Raw genomic sequence first — 21,704 nt, 5'->3', positions numbered from 1 at the left:
AGTGGAAGCTGCTAGCATGCGAGTTCTTACGTATGTCCTTCAGTGGGCACTTAGACGGCCTTTTCTCTTGCAGCACGAACGGAACACACAGGCCTGCTCATTGCAGAACCCTGAACTGCACGTTGTCTACAGATTTGTCTGCGGCCTTTTCAGTGCTGAGCACCTCACCGCTGAGTGTGTGGTTGTGACCTTGGTAAGACAGCTCTTCCACAGGCTGCTTGTCTGTCCTGACACAGCCTGTGGTCCTGCTTTGCAAACCAAAGTAGGCTCCTGACATGACCCTCAGAATTTGGTTAAGAGAAGCTATTAAAGGTAGTAAACCCCACACAGTGGGGCGAAATAATCGTCGGGATTGAAAATGTTACCATTGCCGTTTCCACCACAAACAGTTTCTACTGGAGACGTGAAGGGAGATCTCCGTTTCTCCCCCAACTTCCCCCAACCTCACCCCCCGACCCACAGGAGACACAGGTGCATGCAGTGCGTGCACGCGCGCGTGCACACACACACACACACACACACACTCACACACATACACACGGTGTGCTGGTCGGGTAGGATAGACGCAGTAACAAACCATTGGCCTTGGGACAAGCTGGCTGTGTGAGGACTGAGCTGAGTCCCAGGCTGTATTCCCCGAGCAGTTCTCCTGTGCGTCCTGACTGGGAACTGGAGCCCTGGTTCTCTGTTCCTTCAGTGATGGGTGCTAACCCACTCCCCTGTCCTCCGGGGCCTGCCTGCCAGTCGCCCAGGAGGAGAGAGCCAGTAGCACCTGGGAGGCTTTGCTAGCTGCCGGCTAAGCTACAGCTGCGTAAGGACTTTTGCATCATCTGCACAGAATTCCTCTGTTAATGTTTTGTCATTGGAAATAGGTGCCATGCTAGTGAGACGTGGTGAGATGTGTTGCTCCTCCCCACAGCCAACCTGAGGGGAAAGTCCGCTGCAGGGTCAGAGGGAAAGAACACTGAGGGCAGTGCCTCCCCTTGAGCATCAGGTACTGCTCTGGAGAGGCCGCTTGTGTTTCTGAATGGAGACCTCAGCGGGCACCCAGTGAGACACAGGCCTTGTCATGGAGCTGCCCTCCCTCTGGAGAACCGAGCACCCGCAGGGGGAAGGCAGGAGCGGTGCTTTTGTGGGGAGAGCTGAGTGACACAGGAGGGAGGGCATCTAGGTTGGAAGACGGGGAGTTTTTTGTGGACACATTAAGCTTTGCTCCTGGGAGCCAGCAGAGAAGCAGTGTCTCTCAATTGTTTAAATAGAGGGAATGAGAGCGAGAATCTGAGCTAGAGGCGGGGAAGTAAGAGTGGCTGTTCACATGCAGGACAAGCACGGGAACAAAGAGTGGCGGGAGAGAGAACCATGGCAAAGAGCAGGCATCCTGTGGATCCTGCTGGGCTGAGCACGCTCTGGGCAGCACTCAGCAGCTGGACCACGCACACCTGGCCCTCCCTTGTCTGGGCTTCTCGTTGGTAGTCCTTGCGTGGTTTTCCCACCACCTAGCCACTTCCCGGGACACGTCCCTTCCGTTTGGCAAATCATCTGATAACCTTCAGACGGTAAACATATGTTTAAATGGAACTTTTGTCTTTTTGTCAAATGGCACATGCACTCTTCTGAAGCCGTGCTCTGAGGTAACAAGAAATCACAGCTGAGCCTATGGCCTCCTGGCTGCTGCCTCGCCCAGTGCTTGGGAGAGGAGACCCTGAGCGCGTGGCAAAGGCATCAGGAGCCTCCCTGGCTGCCTGGCAGGGTGAGCGGAGCCCCAGGGACAGAGCCTGGCAGCTCTGTCTCCCCCTTGAGACCAACAGCACCGAGGGCGCCTCAGCTCATGTGAGACAGAGCCGCTGGGCCCACAGGGACCCTGGGGATGTGAGCATGAGGGGCAGGAGGAGGGCTGGCCTTTGTTTGCCGTGCTCCTCCCAGAGGCATTAAGACAGGAACGCGGGCAGATGCACAGACCAGCCTGCAGCTCACCTGTGTGTACTGCCTGTCCTGCTGCCCCACAGCAGCCTCTGGGAGGCGACCTGGGCACCAGATTTTATCTCCAGCTCGTCCCACAAAAGGGCTAGTTACTGTGAAAAGATAGCAATGTGTCCGGCTTTCCCAGGGATTTAGATATTCCAGAGTTATGAAAGTAAGATCACCGCAGAAATACGAGCCAGGTAGGACGCACGGCACCTGTAGGCACTCAAGTGTTTGTCGAACAACTTGGATCAATCCTGGCTCTCTATCTGCCCCTTCACAAGAGGGAAGGTAATAACAGCCCTATGCATTGCTTAGGACGTCCTGTGCTAACATGTCATTCATTCCTGAACGTTCCCATGGACAAAGTGGGCAACAGAAGTGTCGGGTTTACAACTATGACTTGGCCTCTGGCTTTGGCTGGCCAAGCAGAGTCAGTAGAACTAAGGATAGAAGGAATTTCACCCTTGCCAGGCCGCTCAGTGGATAGAACAGTGGCCCATGCACCAAAGGATCATGGGTTTCATTCCTGGTCTAGGGCCCCCACCTGGGTTGCAGATTCGATTCCCTCCCCAATCAGGCAAGTGTGGGAGGCAACTTAACGATGTGTCTCTGTCATATAGATGTTTTTCTCTCTGCCTGTCTCTCTTTCCCCACCTCCCGTGAAGATAAACAAAGAGGGGGGGGAAAGGAATTTCAAAAATGGATCAAATATGTCATTTCTAACACTTCTTTTTTCTATGTTTTTTAAATATTATAATTTTATTTTATTTTTAAATCCTCACACGAGGATATTTTTTTCCATTGATTTTTTTTTTTTTTTTTTTTTTTTTTTTTTTTTTTTTTAGGGAGAGTGGAAGGGAGAGAGAGAGACAGAGAGAAACACTGTTGTGAGAGAGACACATCCATTAGTTGCCTCCCACATGCCCCTGACCAAGGCCAGTAGTAAGCAACCATGCCCTTGACCAGAATCGAACCCAGGACCCTTGAATCCACAGGCCGATGCTCTATCCACTGAGCCAAACCAGGGCTTCTAACACTTCTTATCAAGCATTTACACTGACAGAAAGTGAAAGACCGGTGCCCTACTTTTGCAGATTTTTGTGGAAAGGCTCTTGGACTATAGAAATATGGACTTGTGTCCCACCAATTGGAGGAGAATACTTGTGGGATCCGCTCTTCTTGCATATGAGTACTGGAACAAACAGGCTGTGTGGAGCATGGACTACTGCCAGGTCATCAATAACATCATTACAGCCGAGGACATGTGCGTTTGTAATGTTTGGGTAAACCTCCTAACCCTTTTCCCATACCCCATGTGCCCCCATAAAGTTTACATGTCAAGAAATATTTTTAAAGGTTACATAGTGCAGAGAACTGAAATGGGCATAAAACTACATTTTTCTTTCTATCCAGCTTTTGCACACCAATTCACATTCCTGGTCATTAATTAGTTGGTCTTGATGTATTGTTGCAAAACGTGCATAGTAATTTGAAATGTGTTTCTCTGGTGTTTTTTTTTTACAAACATTTTACAAGCTAGCTACCAGAACAACAGTTCAATAACTATCTTTGTGGCTTTCTTTCTTTCTTTTTTTCTTGATTTCAGAGAAAGGAAGGAAGAGAGATAGAGAGCTAGAAACATCGATGAGAGAGAAACATCGATCAGCTGCCTCCTGCACTTCCCCCAGTGGGGATGTGCCCACAAGCAATGTACATCATGCCTTTGACTGGAATCGAACCTGGGACCTTTTGGTCTGCAGGCCAACCCTCTCTCCACTGATCAAACCAGTTTCGGCTCTTCATGGTTTTCTTAAAGCCATCTTCCAGTTCCAGTCTATTATTTTAAGGGACAGACACTGGCTTTGAAATAAATGTTTGACGCGAAATCTTAGGGCCTCTAGCCTATTGAGGGTCACAGCTTAAAGCTGACCCACACATTGTATCCTGTGTCTGACCCACACACTTCACTGGTCTTTCCCTCCTTTTCACCTGAAGTTCCCTTGTTCAGAAAACCATGGAAGAAAACGGGGCCCCTATGAAGGTTTCAGACCTCTGTGCGCTCTCCTGCCCTTTTAAGAGAATTGCACGTGTTTACAAATAGGTCCGATGACTTTGGCAGCTCCTCCCTCCTCTCAGACAGCAGAGAATCCTCACTGGGCATCGCCCAGGCCCCACCCCATGGGAGAGTTTCCCGGGCTCTGAGCAGCCACAGCAGTGCCTTGTGGGGGTCGTAGGCTAACCATGCGGGGCCCCTTCGAGATGGCATGAAAGGGAAACACCAGCATCACGGAGGGCTTTCGGTCTGGCCACACGGGCTGCTGTGGGGGCTCTGGGGGTGGACGGCGGGATGAGCCACAGAGGGAGCTCAGCAGACTCTCAGAGCGCCCACCTGCTGACAGGGAGGGTGTCTTTGTGGGCGGCCCTTAGGGTCAGGTGAAGGCACACCTCTTCACTCTGTGGAAGAGCTCAGGAAGGTCAAGATCCTCAGGGGCAGAGGCAGGAGTCTGGTTTTGGAGCCTTTGCTCAGGACTCTGGGTGATGCTCCTGCAGAACCACCCACGTGCACATGGACAGCTGTGGGGAGGCCACAGGCCCCTCAGGGAAGGGATGGAGACGGCCAGCAGCTGGCAGAGTGGCTTTTGGTGAAAATGACCCCTTTGATAACGGTGCCAACTGAGGAGTCATGGTGACCTTGCTGGCAGCAACTTGGCAGCCATTTTGACAGCAAATGATGACTGACATAAATGGGAGCACTGTAGGAAGATGCAGAAGCTCAAGTGACTTTGGTCAGCACTGTCGTCAGCCTTCAAAGCCGGCCCTTGGAGGCAGGAAATTTTATATTCGTGCCCCCGATGACGGCAGCTGAACTTTTCTCCACACCCGCAGCTCCGCTGCCTGGGCTGTGGTTAGAGGGACAGAGTCAGGGAACCGCAGGGCGAAGTGTGGGTTCTCACTCCTGGGAGCTCCCGGGCAGCGGGGTCGGGGCCAGGATGGCTAGTTGTAAACAGTGCTTTCTGTGCATGAACAGAGGCACGCAGGAGCTCTGGGAACAACAGGCTGCTTTTGTTTATGGCCTTTGCAGGGTGGAAGGCATTACACCCGTGTTTAGTGTACATTGGTTTCATCTCCCTGTTGTTGGCTACCATTTGGAATGGTCACATTTTGCATCTAAATTGAAAATTCATGTCTATCAGCTTTTCTTAAAACTTCCCAACACCTATGTGTGATGCATAAATAAAACAGAGCAGCTGATATTCAGAAAATTTCACTGTAAATAGTAGGCTGTTCAACTTACCATTAAGAAAATAATAAAAAATAGCCCTAGCCGATTTGGCTCAGTGGATAGAGCCTGTGAACTGAAAGATCCCAGGTTTGATTCCAGTCAAGGGCACATACCTGGGTTATGGGTTCGATCCCCAGTGGGAGACTTGCAGGAGACAGCCGATCTATGATTCTCTCTCATCATGGATGTTTCTATCTCTCTCTGCCTCTTCCTTCCTCTCTGAAATCAATAAAAACATATTTTAAAAATAAAATAAATAAACAAACAGAAGATGCATATTCTGTAGTCATACTTTTCTTCCATGATTAAGCAACTATTAATAGACCTCTCTTAATCCTATGAAGGGGCTGTATTCGTACACAATTAAAAGATAGTAATGGAGAAAATATAGAAGGGGTGGTAAATTTTATTTATTCCTGTAGGAAATAAATCCTGATTAGGTGATTATCAAAACATGATCTGATTTATGTGTCTATAGACTTGAGGCCATAAGAATAGGAAAATAATTTTGGAAATAGGTTCTTTGGGGTTTAAATTTCAACAAATAAGAAAATTTCTGCTGAAATCAGTTTGGCTCATTAGATAGAGCGTCGGCCTGTGGACTGAAAGGTCCCAGGTTCGATTTCGGTCAAGGGCATGTACCTTGGTTGCGGGCACATCCACAGTAGGGGGTGTGCAAGAGACAGCTGGTCAATGATTCTCTCTCATCGATGTTTCTAACTATCCCTCTCTCTTCCTCTCTGTAAAAAATCAATGAAATACATTTTTTTTTTAAATTCTATCAGTTCCTATTCTGACTGCTCTCCATACAGGAGAAATCCACTTTCATCAGCCTGTCCAGTGGGTAAACCAAGAAAACTGGTTTGTTAGAATTTAAGCCTCTCTCAGGATTGTTCTGCTGTTTGTCATTTTTATGGAATTAACTCTATCACAGGAGTGCTGTGCAAGGAGAACAATTTACTCTGATGTTATATTTATTTACTCGGCAAGTGACAGGAGTCCATCACATCGCAAAGCACTGCTCCCAGATTTCCTTTCGCACTTTATTGAGCTCACCCTGTGGGCAGGCTCCCCCTCTGCTCGGGCAGGGGTGGGGGTGCTGAGCAGGGCAGGAGGCAGCCCCACGTGGGAGAACACGGTCGGAGTCTGACTCCATGCTCGACAGAGGTCAGGTCCTTAAGGGGCTAGTCCAGCCAGGTCATCTGTCCTCCGTGTTTCTGTCTCCAGAGTTTAAAAAGTGCAGCCGGTCCTGGCATGGGGACGATTTCTCACCCAGTGGGAGTGAGGTGAACAGAAACTTCCTTTTTGTCTTTTGCTGTTCGTCCCATGTACTGGGTAGGGGAGGGGTCCCCTTTCCCATAATACGTGGCTGATTTATTTATTTGGTTTCTTTGTTTATTTATTTATGTATTTATTTATACTTGAAGAATCCTTGTTGGCTCCAGAGTGCTGCCCCCTCAGATAGCAGTGGTGGCTTCCCATGGATCCATTGTTGCCTGGTGATGTGCCCGCTTCATTGGCTGGTACTTCTATGCTTCCACAAGCCCTTCCTGTGATGGGCCTGGGGAAATGCCTGCAGGTTTGTTAGGGCCAAGAAACAGCACACACCAGTCCTTTCCTCTGAACACAACAGCGGGCCCTGGTCCGTGAGCCAGGAGCATGAATCCACAGCTGCACTCCAGGGACTCTGAGCCCCCCAGTCAGCAGTGCGAGAGCAAAAGGGGGAGGGGCAGTCACCTCTTCACACTTCTCCCAACTGCAAGTGCTGGGATGGAGGGAGGACCTCAAAGAGCTGCACCTTGCTTGATGATTAGAGTCTTAGGACAGCTGAGTAACCTGGACTTGTTTCAAACAAAATTCAGAGTCGTCCTCGTAGCTCAGAATGATATCTTTGAAGATAGTGCGGTTGACTAAAGTTGTTCTGTGTTGGTTTTGTCTCCTCCTCTCCCCCTAGGAATGAGATAGAAATGCATTTTTTACATTCCATTCGGTTTGATATTAAAATTACTAGCTATACGTATGCCAGATATTACTTTGACCTTCTAGACATGGCCGAAGCAAACAACGTGGTCGATCTATTTGAACCTTTTTTGCAAAGCAGAACACTGAACCCAGAGGTAAGGCTGTGGGATCACTAAGTGGGGTTTCCTGTCTGTCACCTAAGCCAATATCTGTTGATAAATTCTATGAAACGATGATTAGGGAAATGGAAAGCTTTAAAAAATTAACACATTAAATAAGAGCTTATTAACTCTTTCACATCATTTTTTTTTTTTTATCATTGTTATTGCAACTCCTCCTTTACTATGATGCCATTCTCAGAATGTCCACAAGAGAGCATTAGTGCAACTTCTTCCTTACTAGGGTGCTGTACTCAGAATTATGGTGCCATTCTCTGAATGTCCACAAGAGGGCACGATTGCCTCTAATCCCTTACTAGGGTGCTGTTGTCAGAATGTCCAAAAGAGTCACCATTGCAACCCCTCCCTGCAGAGCAAGAGCCCTCTAGGTCTCTCAGTAGGTTTTTTTGTTTGTTTGTTTTTTGTTTTTAAGGAAAAAAAAAATTCGCAACTGAAATGGATACATTTAAAATGGACGCTTTCTGTGGTACCTTCACGGCACATTAGAATAAAATGTTTTCTACAATAATTAACATACAAGTGAAATAGTTCCTTATGATGCTTCAGTCGTTAGACCTTCCCTACCTTCCAATAAAGTACAGCACATGCCTGTCTCATTAAAATTTGCTTAGAGTATGTAATAACTAATGAAGATTGGATACAATTTGAATAGCTCACAAAACACTGATGTTGCCCAAGTGTATGTTTAGTATGTTTAGGGAACAGATGTACAGGCAACAAATAATATTGCTCCTTGACATCATTGAGAACCCAGAATTTAAGTAATTCTAAATTCCCTTGCTCTGGCAATCTAATTGTATCCCTTACGGGGCTTCCTAAGTGAATTTGCAGAAAGAGGCATCCACAGAGCCCGGCAGTGTAGACCTCAGCTACCCAAAGGGCAGGAACTATACTGTATGTAAAGGAGTGTGAGTGGGTGGCTATCAATGATGCTTTTATTAAAGGTTGGAACCCTTTTTTAAATTGTATTTGGTTTCCTTTCCTAGGCTATTTCCAGATGCTATCAAGAAAAAGACCTGGGCAGAGCTGCTATAAAAAGATCTCTTAGCGCCGACAATCTCTTAGCGCAGGCAACGCACCAAATCCATGCTCTCTGAAGAAAATGAGGGCTTATAACATCATGAGACCCTCATCTACAAAAACTACAGAAATACCACCTCTCCTTCTAAAAAGCAGTGGTAACAAGCAGTTAAAGAAACAAAGGGGCACCCTGTTTCTTTAACTGCTTGTTACCAGTGGTTAGGGCATCAGCCCACTCACCTGGGTTGGATTCCCAGCTAAGGATGTGTAACTGGGTTGCAGATTTGATCCCTGGACCCAGTTGGGGCCCGTAGAGGGGACAACTCGTTGATGTCTCTCTTACATTGATGTTTCTCTCTGTCCTTCCTCCCCTCCTCCCCCCCATCTTCTCCTGTCCCTTCCTCTCCTCATCCCTCCCTTCCACTCTTTCTAGAAATTAATGAAAAAAACACCCTAGTATGAGGATTAAAGGAAAAAAAAAAAAGACAGGTATAAACAAGAGGTTTCTCTCAAATCTTAGGGCAATTTAAACTTTGATATTGTGTGCTTTGGCATCCAAGGCAACCCTGCAGAAGTATAAATGCTAAAAATTTATAAAACAAAATTTAAAATTTAATTAGAAAACTTTGCCAGAGAGATCCAAGATGGCTGTTAGGGAAATGTGGGTAATCGCCGCCTCCCACAACTACATCAAAATTACAGCCATCATTCAGAACTGCCTAAAACTTAGCTGAATGGCAGTCGTACATCTAGAGAAGTAAAGAATATTGAGACTGGTGGGAGGAGCGAAGGCATGGAACTGGATTGAGCTGACACCCATCAAAAGAGCAAAAAGAAAACAGATTCCAAACATATGAAGACAGTGTAAGGAGCCCCTGGGACAACATTCATATCATGCAGTGGCCGGAGGAGGAGAGAGAGAACAAGTTACTGAAAATCTGTTTGAAGAAATAATGACGGAAAACTTCCCCTGCCTGGTGAAAGAAATAGACTTACAAGTCCAGGAAGCACGGAGAGTCCCAAATAAGAGGAACTCAAAGAGGCCCACAGCAAGACACATCATAATTAAAATGCCAAGGATTAAAGACAAAGAGAATCTTAAGAGCAGCAAGAGAAAAGCAGTTATCTACAAGGGAGCACCCGTATGACTGGCAGCTGATTTCTCAACAGAAACTTTGCCAGAAGGAGTTGCAAGAAATATTCAAAGTGATGAATAACAAGGACTTACAATTGAGATTACTACGCTACCCAGAAAAGCTCTCATTTGGATTTAAAGGTCAGATAAAGAGCTTCACAGACAAGAAAAAGCTAATGGAGTTCATCACCACCAAAGCAGTATTACATAAAATGTTTAAGGGCATTCTTTAAGAAGAGGAGGAGGGGGCGGGAGTAGAAGGAGGAAGAGGGAGAAGGGGAAGAAGATATCAAAAATATGTACAATAAAGTGGCAATAGATACATATCTACCAACAGCTGGATCTAAAAATCAGGGACGCCTGCCTTATGGGGCCCTCCTCACCGAGCGTCTTCTCCAGGCCAGTGGCCACTCCTGCTCCTGAGGTCTCTGGCATTGGTGCCGTGTTCTCCACATCAGTAGGAGAAATAGGAAGTGTGGAGGGTTGGGTACCAGTAGGCATAACCTGGGGACAATACATTGGTAGGTTCTGATTTTTATCTACATCACTGAGATGAGGTTTCCTCAATTATATGACACCTAAACCGAATAATGGTAGGAATTATTTTTCAAAAACCAATGTTGTTTCAAACTGTGTAGGACATAACCAAGACTTTGTAAGCTCTTTTTGTCATTTGTCACAGCATTGGCTTTATGAGAGTTTCTAAGGAAAGAGTGAGGAGTGATTGCTCATTTTACAGTAGAAGCTGCCCAGTACTACAGGCCCTCGGGTGTCCGCTGGGCACGCCTGGAGTATCCAGGGTGGCACTGATCTGAGACCTTTCTTTATGCACGTTTTCCCTTTTCATCAAGAATCTTTATTCAGTGATTCTTTCTCAAGTTTCCTTCTCTTTCCCAACATTTGGGTCTAACCCTCTTTTCCCATTTCCTTCATGTCTTACCTCCACCACTATTGAATTTCCCACATGTATTGCCATCCTTTTGTTTCTATAAGTGCTGACTCCGATTAATATAGCTTGTAGAGTAACAGCATGCTTGTGTAAGATTCCTAGGACCTGGTTGATGTTGGTGAGTGATTAGAACATCCACTCTTGAACCAAAGGGTCACGGGTTCGTTTCCAGTCAAGGACATGTAACAAGGTTGCAGATTTGAACCCTGTCCCAGTTGGGATGAGTGCCAGAGGCAATAAATGTGTCCCTCTAATCTTGATTTTTTTCTCTCGAGTTCCTTTGTGCTCTCTATAAAAATTAATGAAAAATATATTCGTGGGTGAGGATGAAAAAAAAATCCTATGAATTAACTTCGGAAGTTACAGACTCCAAACTTCAATCATCCCAGTTCCGGGAGTTTTGCTGACCCTCAACTGCAGAACCAGGAGGACCGAGACCAGGAGGACCAGGACCAGGAGGACCGAGACCAAGAGAACCAAGACCAGGAGCACTGAGACCAGGAGGACCCAGACCAGGAGGACCCAGACCAGGAGGACAGAGACCAGGAGGACCCAGACCAGGAGGACCCAGACCAGGAGGACAGAGACCAGGAGGACCCAGACCAGGAGGACCCAGACCAGGAGGATGAAGACCAGGAGCACAGAGACCAGGAGGACCCAGACCAGGAGGACCCAGACCAGGAGGATAGAGACCAGGAGGACTAAGATCAGGAGGACCCAGACCAGGAGGACCCAGACCAGGAGGACCGAGACCAGGAGGGCCGAGACCAGGATGATTGAGACCAGGGGGACTGAGACCAGGAGGATCAAGACCAGGAGGACCCAGAACAGGAGGACCAAGACCAATAGGACAAGGACCAGGGGGACTGAGACCAGGAGGAGGGAGACCAGGAGGACCGAGACCAGGAGGACTGAGACCAGGAGGACTGAGACCAGGAGGATCAAGACCAGGAGGACCCAGAACAGGAGGACCAAGACCAATAGGACAAGGACCAGGAGGATTGAGACCAGGAGGACCCAGACCATAAGGACCCAGACCAGGAAGACGCACACAAGGCCATCACTTGACCAGTTTCAAGATGTATCAGAATGGACTGGGCAGGGCTGGATGCAGAGAACTGTTCAGTCCCCTCCCCTTGATATCTTTGTTTGATTTCCCTCTCCTTCCTCACAAAAAGCCCAGCTGCACTGAGATGTTGGGACGGACTTTGTGACAAGAGCCTCCCCATCTTCCTATTTGGCAAGCACTGGAATAAACCACCTTCGTTTTTTATCATGTCTCATGAGTTTGGCTTTCCTGGCCCCAGGCTCCTGAACTTGGGCTATGGTTAAAACTGGTAAATAGATAATATGGTGAGCCAGCCAGGATACGTGGACTTTGGTAAGTCCCAGTGGGCCCAGCCTGGGTTCCCAGAGGGTGTGGCAGGCTGACTCCATGGCAGGGATGGCAGGAACTTCCTAGTGGCTGCCAAGAGCTCTTCAACTCAAGGGCGTCCTGCTCTCCCTCTCAAGGCATCAGCCACCTGAAATGCTTCGCTGGTGAAAGGGAACGGGTGTCTGGGAGTCAATGGACTCCAAAGCTAGTCTGTTTTAATGACAATTAAAACATAATTTTCAGAAACAGGTTTTTTTCATTGACAGATACGCTCACCTATTTAAAGAGGCATAACAGAGATAACGTGACCTTGACAACTTCTAGGAAGCTGGGAAACAGCAGGGAGGTATCAGGCCTGCAGCTGCATTTAAAAGTCCCATTTTATTCCCTTCCCAAGCAGGGGGTAGGGCAGGCAGTCGCTCCAGCTGCACACACAGCCTGTGCATGCAGACATTACCAGGAGCCACTGCCCCGCCCTCTGGGGTTCTCTGAATCCTTTTGGATCCCTGGGAACCAATAGGCACTGCATGGTGGCAGGCACGGCTCAGGGACTAAGAAAAACCCCAGTTCCCAGGTGTGGGATTTGGTCGGAGCCCTCTTTTGGTTTTGGCATTTGAATTTTGGTGTATTGTTTGCTTTTGCTGTTGCCTACCTCTTGTGGGGTGTCTTACTGATTGTGTTCTTCATTTGAAATAGTATCACCTGAAGAAACTTGCAGAGGAGCCATACTGCTACAGAGCTGCTTGTTCCTTCCTGTTTGTCTAGTTGTCATTTTGAGTGTAAACCGTGGCTGTTAAGCATGGGGAGTCCGAGGAGAGACCCAGACTGAATGGCAGCCTCTTGGGTCACATTCTGGCCATGAGTGGTCCACCTGTGGTTATGAGCCTATGGCCAAGAAAAATATGATTTTTTCATTGTAACACAGCTTCACCCATTTATATTTTGGGGTTTGAAGAGTGATGACCCCTAAATAGTTCTTCAAACTACTCTACTTTGTTGCAATTGAAGTTGCTTTGCCAAAGGCCAGGTCAATGTGATATGGTCTGTTGCATGCAAGCTTCCATGTTGTCACATCATAAGAATTCTGCTCAAAAAGATGGAGATTAGTGGTTCAAAAAGGAGGGAAAGTACTTACTTCCATCCCAGACAGTAAAACACACAAGGAAGATCCTTTTGTAGTTCATAAGCATGATGATTGGGTGTTCACACCACTGTGTGAGATGTGCCGGCCACGAACCTTGTTACGCCATTGGCACATGACCCGTCTGACGTGAACTTGAAGGATCCTCTTAATCTGGTGTTGTCTTCACCAGATTTTAGTGTCGTTTGTCTGTGTCCGGATGTCACCCAAAGAAATCCTTAGTAAGAGCAGTGATTTCCTGGTTGCAGTTGTTGACTGGTCTGGTCCTGTAGGGGACGCCCTCGCCGCAGGTGGGCGCCAGGTGCTCCCAGGCTGCGGGGCCAGGTGTGGGCGACAGGTGGCGCAGGTTGTGAATTTGCTAGCAGCTGTGCCTGCTGCTAGTCCTAAACCGGTTTTGAATGGGAAAGGGAGCCACAACCCTGAGCAACCCTTTCAGTCCCAGCGGGTCTCACACTGCGTCCGCGGGGCTTCTTAAACAAACAAACAAACAAACAAACAAAAACAAAACAAAACAAAACAAACAAAAAAAACTCACAAGGAAAGAAGTCTTTTAAACACTGTAAATCTTCCTCCTTGGAGTCGGGGAGCTGCCTTAGCCCAGGGAACAATGGGGAAATTAATGCCACCCCCAAACCCCCGCACAGGCTGTGCGTGCAGCTGGAGCCACCGCCCCACCCCCTGCGTGAAGGGAACAAAATGGTACTTTTAAATGCAGCTGCAGGCCTGATACCCCCCTGCCTTTTCCCAGCTTCCTAGAAGTTGTCAAGGTCACAGTTATCTCTGTTATGCCTCTTTAAATAGGTGAGTGTGTATCTGTCAATGAAAAAAACCTGTTTCTGAAAATTATGTTTTAATTGTCACTAAAAATAAAAATGCGTAAGAATTTAGAATTATACTTAAGTTGTAAAAAAATGTGTATGCTTTTGACAATACAAAGCTTAAGTTACAGCAAGAATTTTTAAGTTGGAAGAAAATTAATTGTTTTTTAAGTTGGCTATTTCTGAACGAGTTCAGGAAAAAACAGACGGAAAGTGACTGAGAGAGACACAGAGGTTCATGGATGTCGCAGAAGATTGGCCCAAGTTGCATAGGGTCTTTGCAAGTTGAGAAAGGATTGTGTAGAGGTAAGAAGCAAAAAGAGAACAAATAAAGGCAATTAAAAATTTTAAAAGAATTTAAAATGAATATTACAGGAAGAGAGGACAATGAAGGAGGAATTCTCATAAAGGGAAATGGAAATGGGGGGAAGTAAGAAACAAAAAAAGATGCTTAGAGAGTAAAATGGAGCGGTAATTTTAATGGCAAATGAAAAGGCCAGGAAGCTCCATTTAATTTTCCAAAACCAATGGTAATTTCCCCATTGGAGTCCCAGGCACAAGTGACCCTGGGGAACTAATTAATTACTTTCTTAGTCTAATATACTTTCATTTCTAATTCTACATGTTATCTTAAAATGTTGTTACAAAAAAAAGCAAATTCATTTTGTCAATTGCATTATAATCAAATCTATAAAAATGGCATTTTAATTTTTTTGTCATTTAAACAGTCATTATTTAACAAGTCAAAAGATGTAACATTGTATTTGTAAAAATGTTATGTCTTTTGACTTATTCTAAATATAAATTTCTAAGAACAAATTTTGAGATCATACCTTTAAAATAAATACTTATAAAACTCTAAGAAGTAACTGTAGTCATAGAAATACTGTCAAATAATCAAGATAAATAAGAACTGATTATGGGACTAAATAAACTAAAAATTACTTTGTTCAAAATAGTAGTCATTTTAAAATTTTTTCTCTGTTTTCTTAGAGCAATTTGATGAATTGACCTTCACAGGCAATATTAAAACATTTATATTTTTCTCCCTACTAGATCCTTCCAGAATTTAAAAATTCTTACTAAGTGACTATTCTTATTTTCATGGCAATATGCTTATTTGTATGAATCCAATAAGAATCCGATTTCTTCATAACCTATCAATTGTAGTTTTATTAACCAAGACTTTGACTGGAATGTTATGTTTGCGAAAGTCATGCCTAGACTCTAACTGTCAGCAAAAAACTTTAAAGAATAAAGATTGACTTTAAAGCCAAGAAAAGGCACTTGGGAAAACGTCCTGGTAACTTCCCTGGGAAATGACAAGGAAAGAACCTGAAGACATTTTGGTGAACCTGAAACATGAGTTTACCCAAACCTGTAGGTATTATAGGAAAAGTCTGATAGCAACTGTGTGGCTTGGCTTTTTGCCTTGAGAGGTTATTTAAAATTCAATCTGAAAATTTCTTGTGAAATTCTAGCAAAACAGATTTTTAAAAACCTATGTAATGAATTTTTCTTCCTATTGTGTTTATGCAAATAAGGCTAAATTGAAACTGGACTTAGTACACTAAATGAATTGGTTTTAATTTGACTGTTTAATGAAAATAAGAATAATTTTTTTAAAAAAATAAGTTTCAATAAAATCTATAACACAGAATTATAAGTATTAGACTAATTCAGTTGTCAGTAAAATGTTTTTGCTTATCACCTAGACTGGATACCACATTTTTCTAATTTTCTGAAATATTTTGGATACAACACTCTAACTTCCATGAAAATGAAAGAAAATTTATAAGTTTTGATCTTGTTTCTATAAAAGCTGACTCTGACTAATGTGTAGTTTTCAGATAAGCAGCATGTTGGTATGAGAATCCTAGGAGCTAACTTCAGAAGATGCAGACTCTGACCTTCAGTCATCCCAGTTCCAGGAGATTTGCTGTCCTTCAACCATAGAACAGGATGATGCAGAACCAAGATGACCAAGACCAGGATGACATGTACCAGACCATCACTCAACCAGTTTCAAGATTTTTATTGGAATGGACTGTGCTGGCCTGCACATAGAGAACTTTCAACCCCCTCACCTTGACATCTTTGTCCTGTTAGCCTTCTCCCTCCTTATAAAATCCATCCTTGCACTGAGATGTTAAGATGGGCTTTGCAACAAGAGTTCCCCACCTTCTCAAGTGTCTGGCACTTGAATAAACCACTTTCTTTTTTTCGTCAATATCTGTCTCATGAGTTTGGCTTTTATGGTGACAGGCAGCTGAAGGTGGCTTTCAGTTACATTATTACCATAAATATTCTTCCTATTATTCATAAAACGAGTCTACCTGGCTTTCACATGAGCCAACTGCACATTTATTACTTTGACTTGTATTGACTATTGGCTACCATAAGCATGTAAAACTCTCAGCTTGTGGGCTATTGCCAATATAATGATATGTAAGAAATGTTGTTTTTTGGTTTTTTGGTTTTTTTTACATTTTAAAAAATATATATTTTATTGATTTTTTACAGAGAGGAAGGGAAAGAGATAGAGAGCTAGAAACATCCAGGAGAGAGAAACATCGACCAGCTGCCTCTTGCACACCCTCCACCGGGGATGTGCCCGCAACCAATGTACATGGCCTTGACCGGAATGGAACCTGGGACCTTTCAGTCCGCAGACCGATGCTCTACCGCTGAGCCAAACCGGTTTCGGCTGTAAGAAATGTTTTAATAAAAATTTTGCCACTTAATTTTTACAATATTCTGTTATACATAATAATTAATAATGAACTACAACTCTCACTAATGACTGATTACTATAATCATGTTGCATTCATTTCCCTTATGTGCCTTACACGCAGGCGCACCATTTCTCTCCACCAATATTAGCAGCAAATATTTTAGCAGCCTATTGCCACATCATTAGTCTTGGATTGACTTGTGTGGTGTGCGCAACAGGAAATGTTTCGGAGAACAAGAAAAATAGGTTTATTTGCATTACTCTTATTAATTTGTGCAGTTATTCAGTGTCTGATAAGTTAATGTTCAAGAAAAATATTAATTTTTATTAATAATTTAATTAATATTAAATCCTATTTATGTTAACAATTACTCATTTCAGCCCTTTGTATTTAGCATGTCTCTATTGAAATAAAACTACATTTCTATGAAAATTGAAGCTTCTGTGTGTTTTTTTGCAGCCTCCATAAACTTAAACCTTGTTTATTTGGCCCTTTGAGTTTGACATGCTTGTGTAGAGAGATGAGAAGCATTAACAAAAACAGAAGTTCAAAATGATGATGAGATCAAGAGATAAGACACTGAAGCACCCTTTCAAATGGTATTTCGCCCCGTATTTGAACCTTTTAAAATCTCACTATACTGAGGCGATCCTCAAAAAAAAAAAAAAAGTGTTATCCTTTTAATGATGGACAGATGGATTCCTCAAATGGACCATGTGATGGTTAATTTTATACGTTAGCTTGTCTGTGCCAAGGGATCACCAGGGAGCTGGTAAAACATTATTTCTAGATGTGTCTGTGAAGTGTCTCAGAAAAAAAAACATTAGCTTTAATTTAGCAACTAAGAAAAGAAGGTCCACCCCCAGAAATGTGGGTGGGCATCCTCCAATCCATTGAGAGTCTGAACAGAATGAAAAGGAAGAGGGAGGGCAAGTAGTTGGCTCTCTCTTCTGGAGCTGGAATGTTCATTTCTCTTGCTTTCAGACGTCAGAGCTCTTGGTTCTTGGGCCTTAGGACTTAACACCAGCCCCATCCAAGCCCAATTCGAAGGCCTCTGGGTGCAGGCTTAACTATGCTGCCCACTTTCCTGGTTCTCTGCATGTGAAGGACTGATGGTAAGACTTCTCAGCCTCCACTCCACATGAGCCAGGCTTTCTCCTCCTCAACATCTGTGGCCCCCTCGGTGGCTACCCCAGCGGCCGCATTCCTGGCGGTCTTGAAGGGAAGCGTCCCTAGCAAAGTGTGAACGTCTGAGGGGCCTCTGGCAGCCCAGGTGATGGAAGACCATCTCTCTAGGCCCTTGGCCAACACTGCCATCTCCTTCTTCACGCCCCAGCCCAGCCAGTGATGGTGCTCCAGGGCGCTCAGTAGCCTGTGCATGCGCCACGCAAGTCGCCAGTACAAGTCACCTGCAGCGCCCACCATGCCGGCCTCCGTGCCCAGGCCGCTGGGCTCCATTGCCACCTCGTGTCTCTCCTCCAGGGGCTCCGCCCGGCCACTTCCAGGGGGGACCCCAGAGTTTCTTGAAGGTGGGGATGGTGACATGCGCTGTGCCACTTACAAGTCTAGGTATTAAGAGGCCTTGCAGCTTCTGTCTTTGCCCTCATGGATCCCTGCCCTGAGAATGCCACATGAGGCAAACAGTTCAGCCTCGGGGAGGGTCGAGGGCCGCATGGAGGGTAAATGAGGTGCCCCCAGGCAATGGCACCAACTGCAAGACATTTGTGTGATGCCATTTTGGGCCTTCCAGCCCTGCTGACCCTCCAGATGAGTACAGGCCAGTGGGCAAGCCCAGGCAACACCAGTGGGAACCCATCCAGAGGGCCCATTAACAAGGCCCCTTTGCTAAGGTGAGGTTATGGGCCCATTTCTTACCTCTGCCCTCATTCCCTCACATGATGCTCTGGGTCTTGATCTGGACACCATCTCTCTCTGGGCAGCGGTTCCAAATCTTAGCTGTGCAATAAAATCTTGGCGGTAACTTTAAAACATATGAGTTTTGTTCCCGTTATTTATTTTTATGCAAGAGATCACCCCCAAACTTAGCAGCTTAAAACAACAATAGTGTACTTTGCTCATAATTATGCAACTTGGGGAGGGCTTGGTTGAGGCAGCTGGTTTCTGCTACACAAGGTTCAGCTGGAGTGGCTCAAAGACTGGGGTCATTTGAAGTCTGGCATTGTTGCCCAGAACATCTACATGTGTGTGTCTTTTCCATGTGGCTGTCTGTGCTCCCTCTCCAGCTGGTGGCTGGATTTTCTAGGATGAGTGACCCCAAAAGAACAAGGCAAAATTAGAGCCGGTCTTCAAATGATGTCATTTTGTTCCATGCCATTTCCTTATAACGTCAATGCTATGCCATAGGAACTTAATTGCTGTTTGTGTCAGTTCGCCCATGATAAAATTGTTTTTGTTGTATTTCCTTCCACTTAAAGTCACAAAACTTACTAATGATGTCAAATGAGGACGTAACTGTACATGGTAGTTGTCTTACCTGGCCTTTGAAGCCACGTAGTGTCCTTTTCACCAGACTCTGTTGGCTGAGGTGGTTACTAAGTCAGTCTGAGTTCAAGGAGAGAAGACTACACCCACCACCAGATAGAAGGCCTGTTGACATGGCAGTGTAAGAACACGAGGGAGGACATATATTGAGGTGGCTGTCTTTGAAAAACCATCCGTTACCAGGTCCTAAGGCCCAGCCCTGGATAATCAATTCCTCAGGACTGGAGGGAAGCCTCAGAAGTAAAGTTCTGAAATGTTCCTGGATGATTCTGATGCATTCCCAGTACCTGGCATTGGCCCTTTTCCCAGATCTATGGCCTCTCCATCCGAGCTTAGGGCTGTCCCATCAGGAGATGCTGGAGAGACCGGCTGCTGCCCTCGGTGATCATGTGAGTGAGGACCCTTAGGAGGGAAACCAGCCGCAGGCCAGCAGGTGGGACCTGACTAGCAGGATGCCTGTGGCCTGCCCCAGGTATTACTGGCCTTCCCTTGTTAGCGGGCCTTTGGGAAGCTGCTGTATCCTAGTGCCTTTTTTTCCTAGGACCCTCTGTGCATCTCTTTACATATGTAGATGGTAATCTCCAGGCTGCTGGTGGTACCTTACAGCATGGCATTCGGTGGTGAGAGTTTAAGGTCTGGGTTTTTCTTAGATTGATTGAACCTGAGCAATATGGAGGGCCCCAGTCAGTGGGCAGTATTCTGGAAGGAGCTGATCTAGGAAGGTGAGCATGGGAAGGCAGGGGACCTGGGCTCCAGCTGGAGCTATGCCACAGTTTTACTCTTTGACCATGGATCAAGTCGGACATATCTCAGGGCAAAGCCACAGTTTTCCCAAGAGTTAAGTACGTGTGGACTGTCAGCTCTCATTCTCTCTCTCTCTCTCTCTCTCTCTCTCTCTCTCTCTCTCTCTCAATATATTTTGATTGACTTCAGAAAGGAAGGAAGAGGGAGAGAAATAGAAGCATCAATGATGAGAGAGAATCATTGTCCTCCTGGGGATGGAGTCGGCAGCCCAGGCAGGTGCCCTGACTGGGAACCGAACTGTGACCTCTAGGTTCATAGGTCGACGCTCAACCACTGAGCCACACCTTAGTAAGGCCTTAGCCATTCAACTCTGAACAGGACAAGGCTCTCATTCTCTTCAACAAACTACTGTTGAATGGTGCTACTCTCTCTGACCAGAAAACCTAATGTGACTCTCTGTTGTCCACAGTCTTATGCCCTGCCTGCCCTCCACAGCTATGTACCAGGGGCCCTGCCCACCACTCCAGCCTCATCATCCCTTGCCTGAATTTGCCATGTGTATTCATCCCTCTGGGCCTTCCACATAGAGAACATCTGCCAGGCTCTCAGCAGCAGGGGAGAGGGGTGGCCAAAGTGGCAGTGGGGTTGGGAGAGGGCATTTTACAGCTGAGCCCGGGCTTTGGAGTCATATGGTCTGAATTTCAACCCCCTGCGGCCACACACGCCTTGTGTGACCTCCGGCCAATCGCTGCACCTCTCTAACCCTCAGTTTCCTCGCCTCTGGGTTGGACTCACAAGCACTAACAGAATTTTCACGCACCTTTAAAGACATCAGCGACAGAATGCCAAGTCTGTGTGCGAGGTTTGAGATGGGATGGGGGACCCGAGTTTGCAGAGCCCATTGGTTCCTTTGCCTTCATCCCATCCTGTAAGGGTCAGGTGCATTATAGGCGCTCACGTTCTGCGTAGGAATTTTTTAAGGATTGCATGAATGAGCGGATGCATGATTCAACCAACTGGCTTCCGAATTTGCATACACCTACCAGTCTTTGCCAAACCCTGTCTGCTGTACAAGGAGTCTGAGTCCAGTGGCTGAGGCAGGAAGCCCCGCCCCCAGCGGAGCAGTCCCCGCCCCCCTTTGTTCACCCCGTCTCCTAGCAACTGTCAAACACAGTGGACCAGCCTGTCTCCCAGGCCTCCTCACTCAGGAGGCTGCGCAATGGCTGCGCGTGCTGACTGACACCAGGGCCTGAGCTTGAGTTGCTGTCTCTGCATCTGATCGAAGGTACTCTGGGTGCCTTGAGGGGACCATGTTTTCCACCCATCCCCAACCCCTGCTCCAGGCTGCATCCTTTCCTTAACTTTAGCGGGTTTGGCTTCCTTGTGTCTTGAGCCCCCACCTCAAAGCCCATTTGTGTCTTGCCTCGAGGTTCTCCCAGGTCTTTCCCTGCCAGGCACTTGCACATGCTGCCCTGGGGCCTGGTTTGCAGCTCACCCCAGGCCCCCCTGGATGGAAGCAGGGCGGGGATTCTGCTCCCACCCCTTGTGGCTCCTGGTGAATGCATTTTCCTGGTGTGGGCATTCCAGAAGTGCCAAATCAATGCAGCCAGGGCTGGGGGAGGTCAGGGACTCAAGTTGGAGAACCCAGTGCTGCTTATGATAAAAAAAAAAAAAAAAAAAAAAAAAAAAAAAAAAAAAAAAAAAAAAAAAAGACTGCCAGGACCCTCCTCTGTGGTTCAGCCATTCACTGTCTAACTTTATTGAGTGCCTACTCTACTCCCATCTGTGATTGAGGCCTTAGCCATCCAACGCTGAAAAGGACAAGGGAAGGGAGGAGGGAGGGTGGCTAACCTCCTGGGAACAGAGGGCGGCTACTCAGGTGCCTTTCTTTTTCCT

At 46.2% G+C, this 21,704-nt stretch overlaps 1 protein-coding gene and 1 non-coding gene across 2 annotated transcripts; both read left to right on the top strand.

The window, feature by feature from the left end:
- The first annotated feature begins 16 nt into the window (after nucleotides 1-16).
- Nucleotides 17-8,587, top strand: LOC118731445 (cyclin-Y-like protein 1). Its single transcript, XM_036460094.2, has 4 exons — nucleotides 17-193; nucleotides 3,060-3,229; nucleotides 7,203-7,365; nucleotides 8,376-8,587. The coding sequence occupies exons 1-4, from the start codon at nucleotides 17-19 to the stop codon at nucleotides 8,484-8,486; spliced, it is 621 nt and encodes a 206-aa protein (XP_036315987.2). The 3' UTR covers nucleotides 8,487-8,587.
- Nucleotides 8,588-13,035: 4,448 nt separating this feature from the next.
- On the top strand, nucleotides 13,036-13,139 carry LOC118731481. The gene has a single exon (XR_004991890.1). It is a non-coding gene; the product is annotated as a small nucleolar RNA U13 (small nucleolar RNA).
- Nucleotides 13,140-21,704: the final 8,565 nt, after the last annotated feature.

This window comes from Pipistrellus kuhlii, unplaced genomic scaffold, assembly GCF_014108245.1.
Source record: "Pipistrellus kuhlii isolate mPipKuh1 unplaced genomic scaffold, mPipKuh1.p scaffold_m20_p_30, whole genome shotgun sequence".
Lineage (NCBI taxonomy): Eukaryota > Metazoa > Chordata > Mammalia > Chiroptera > Vespertilionidae > Pipistrellus > Pipistrellus kuhlii.
Note: the sequence above shows the minus strand (reverse complement) of the source record. Positions and strands in the feature narration are given on the sequence as shown.

Bases quoted from the DNA above. Each gene is read 5' to 3' on its own strand.
- LOC118731445 (XM_036460094.2), top strand. From the start codon at position 17: ATGCGAGTTCTTACGTATGTCCTTCAGTGGGCACTTAGACGGCCTTTT. The intron at 194-3,059 runs GTAAGACAGCTC...CTACTTTTGCAG, and splicing joins AGTGTGTGGTTGTGACCTTG to ATTTTTGTGGAAAGGCTCTT. The intron at 3,230-7,202 runs GTGCGTTTGTAA...CTCTCCCCCTAG, and splicing joins ATCATTACAGCCGAGGACAT to GAATGAGATAGAAATGCATT.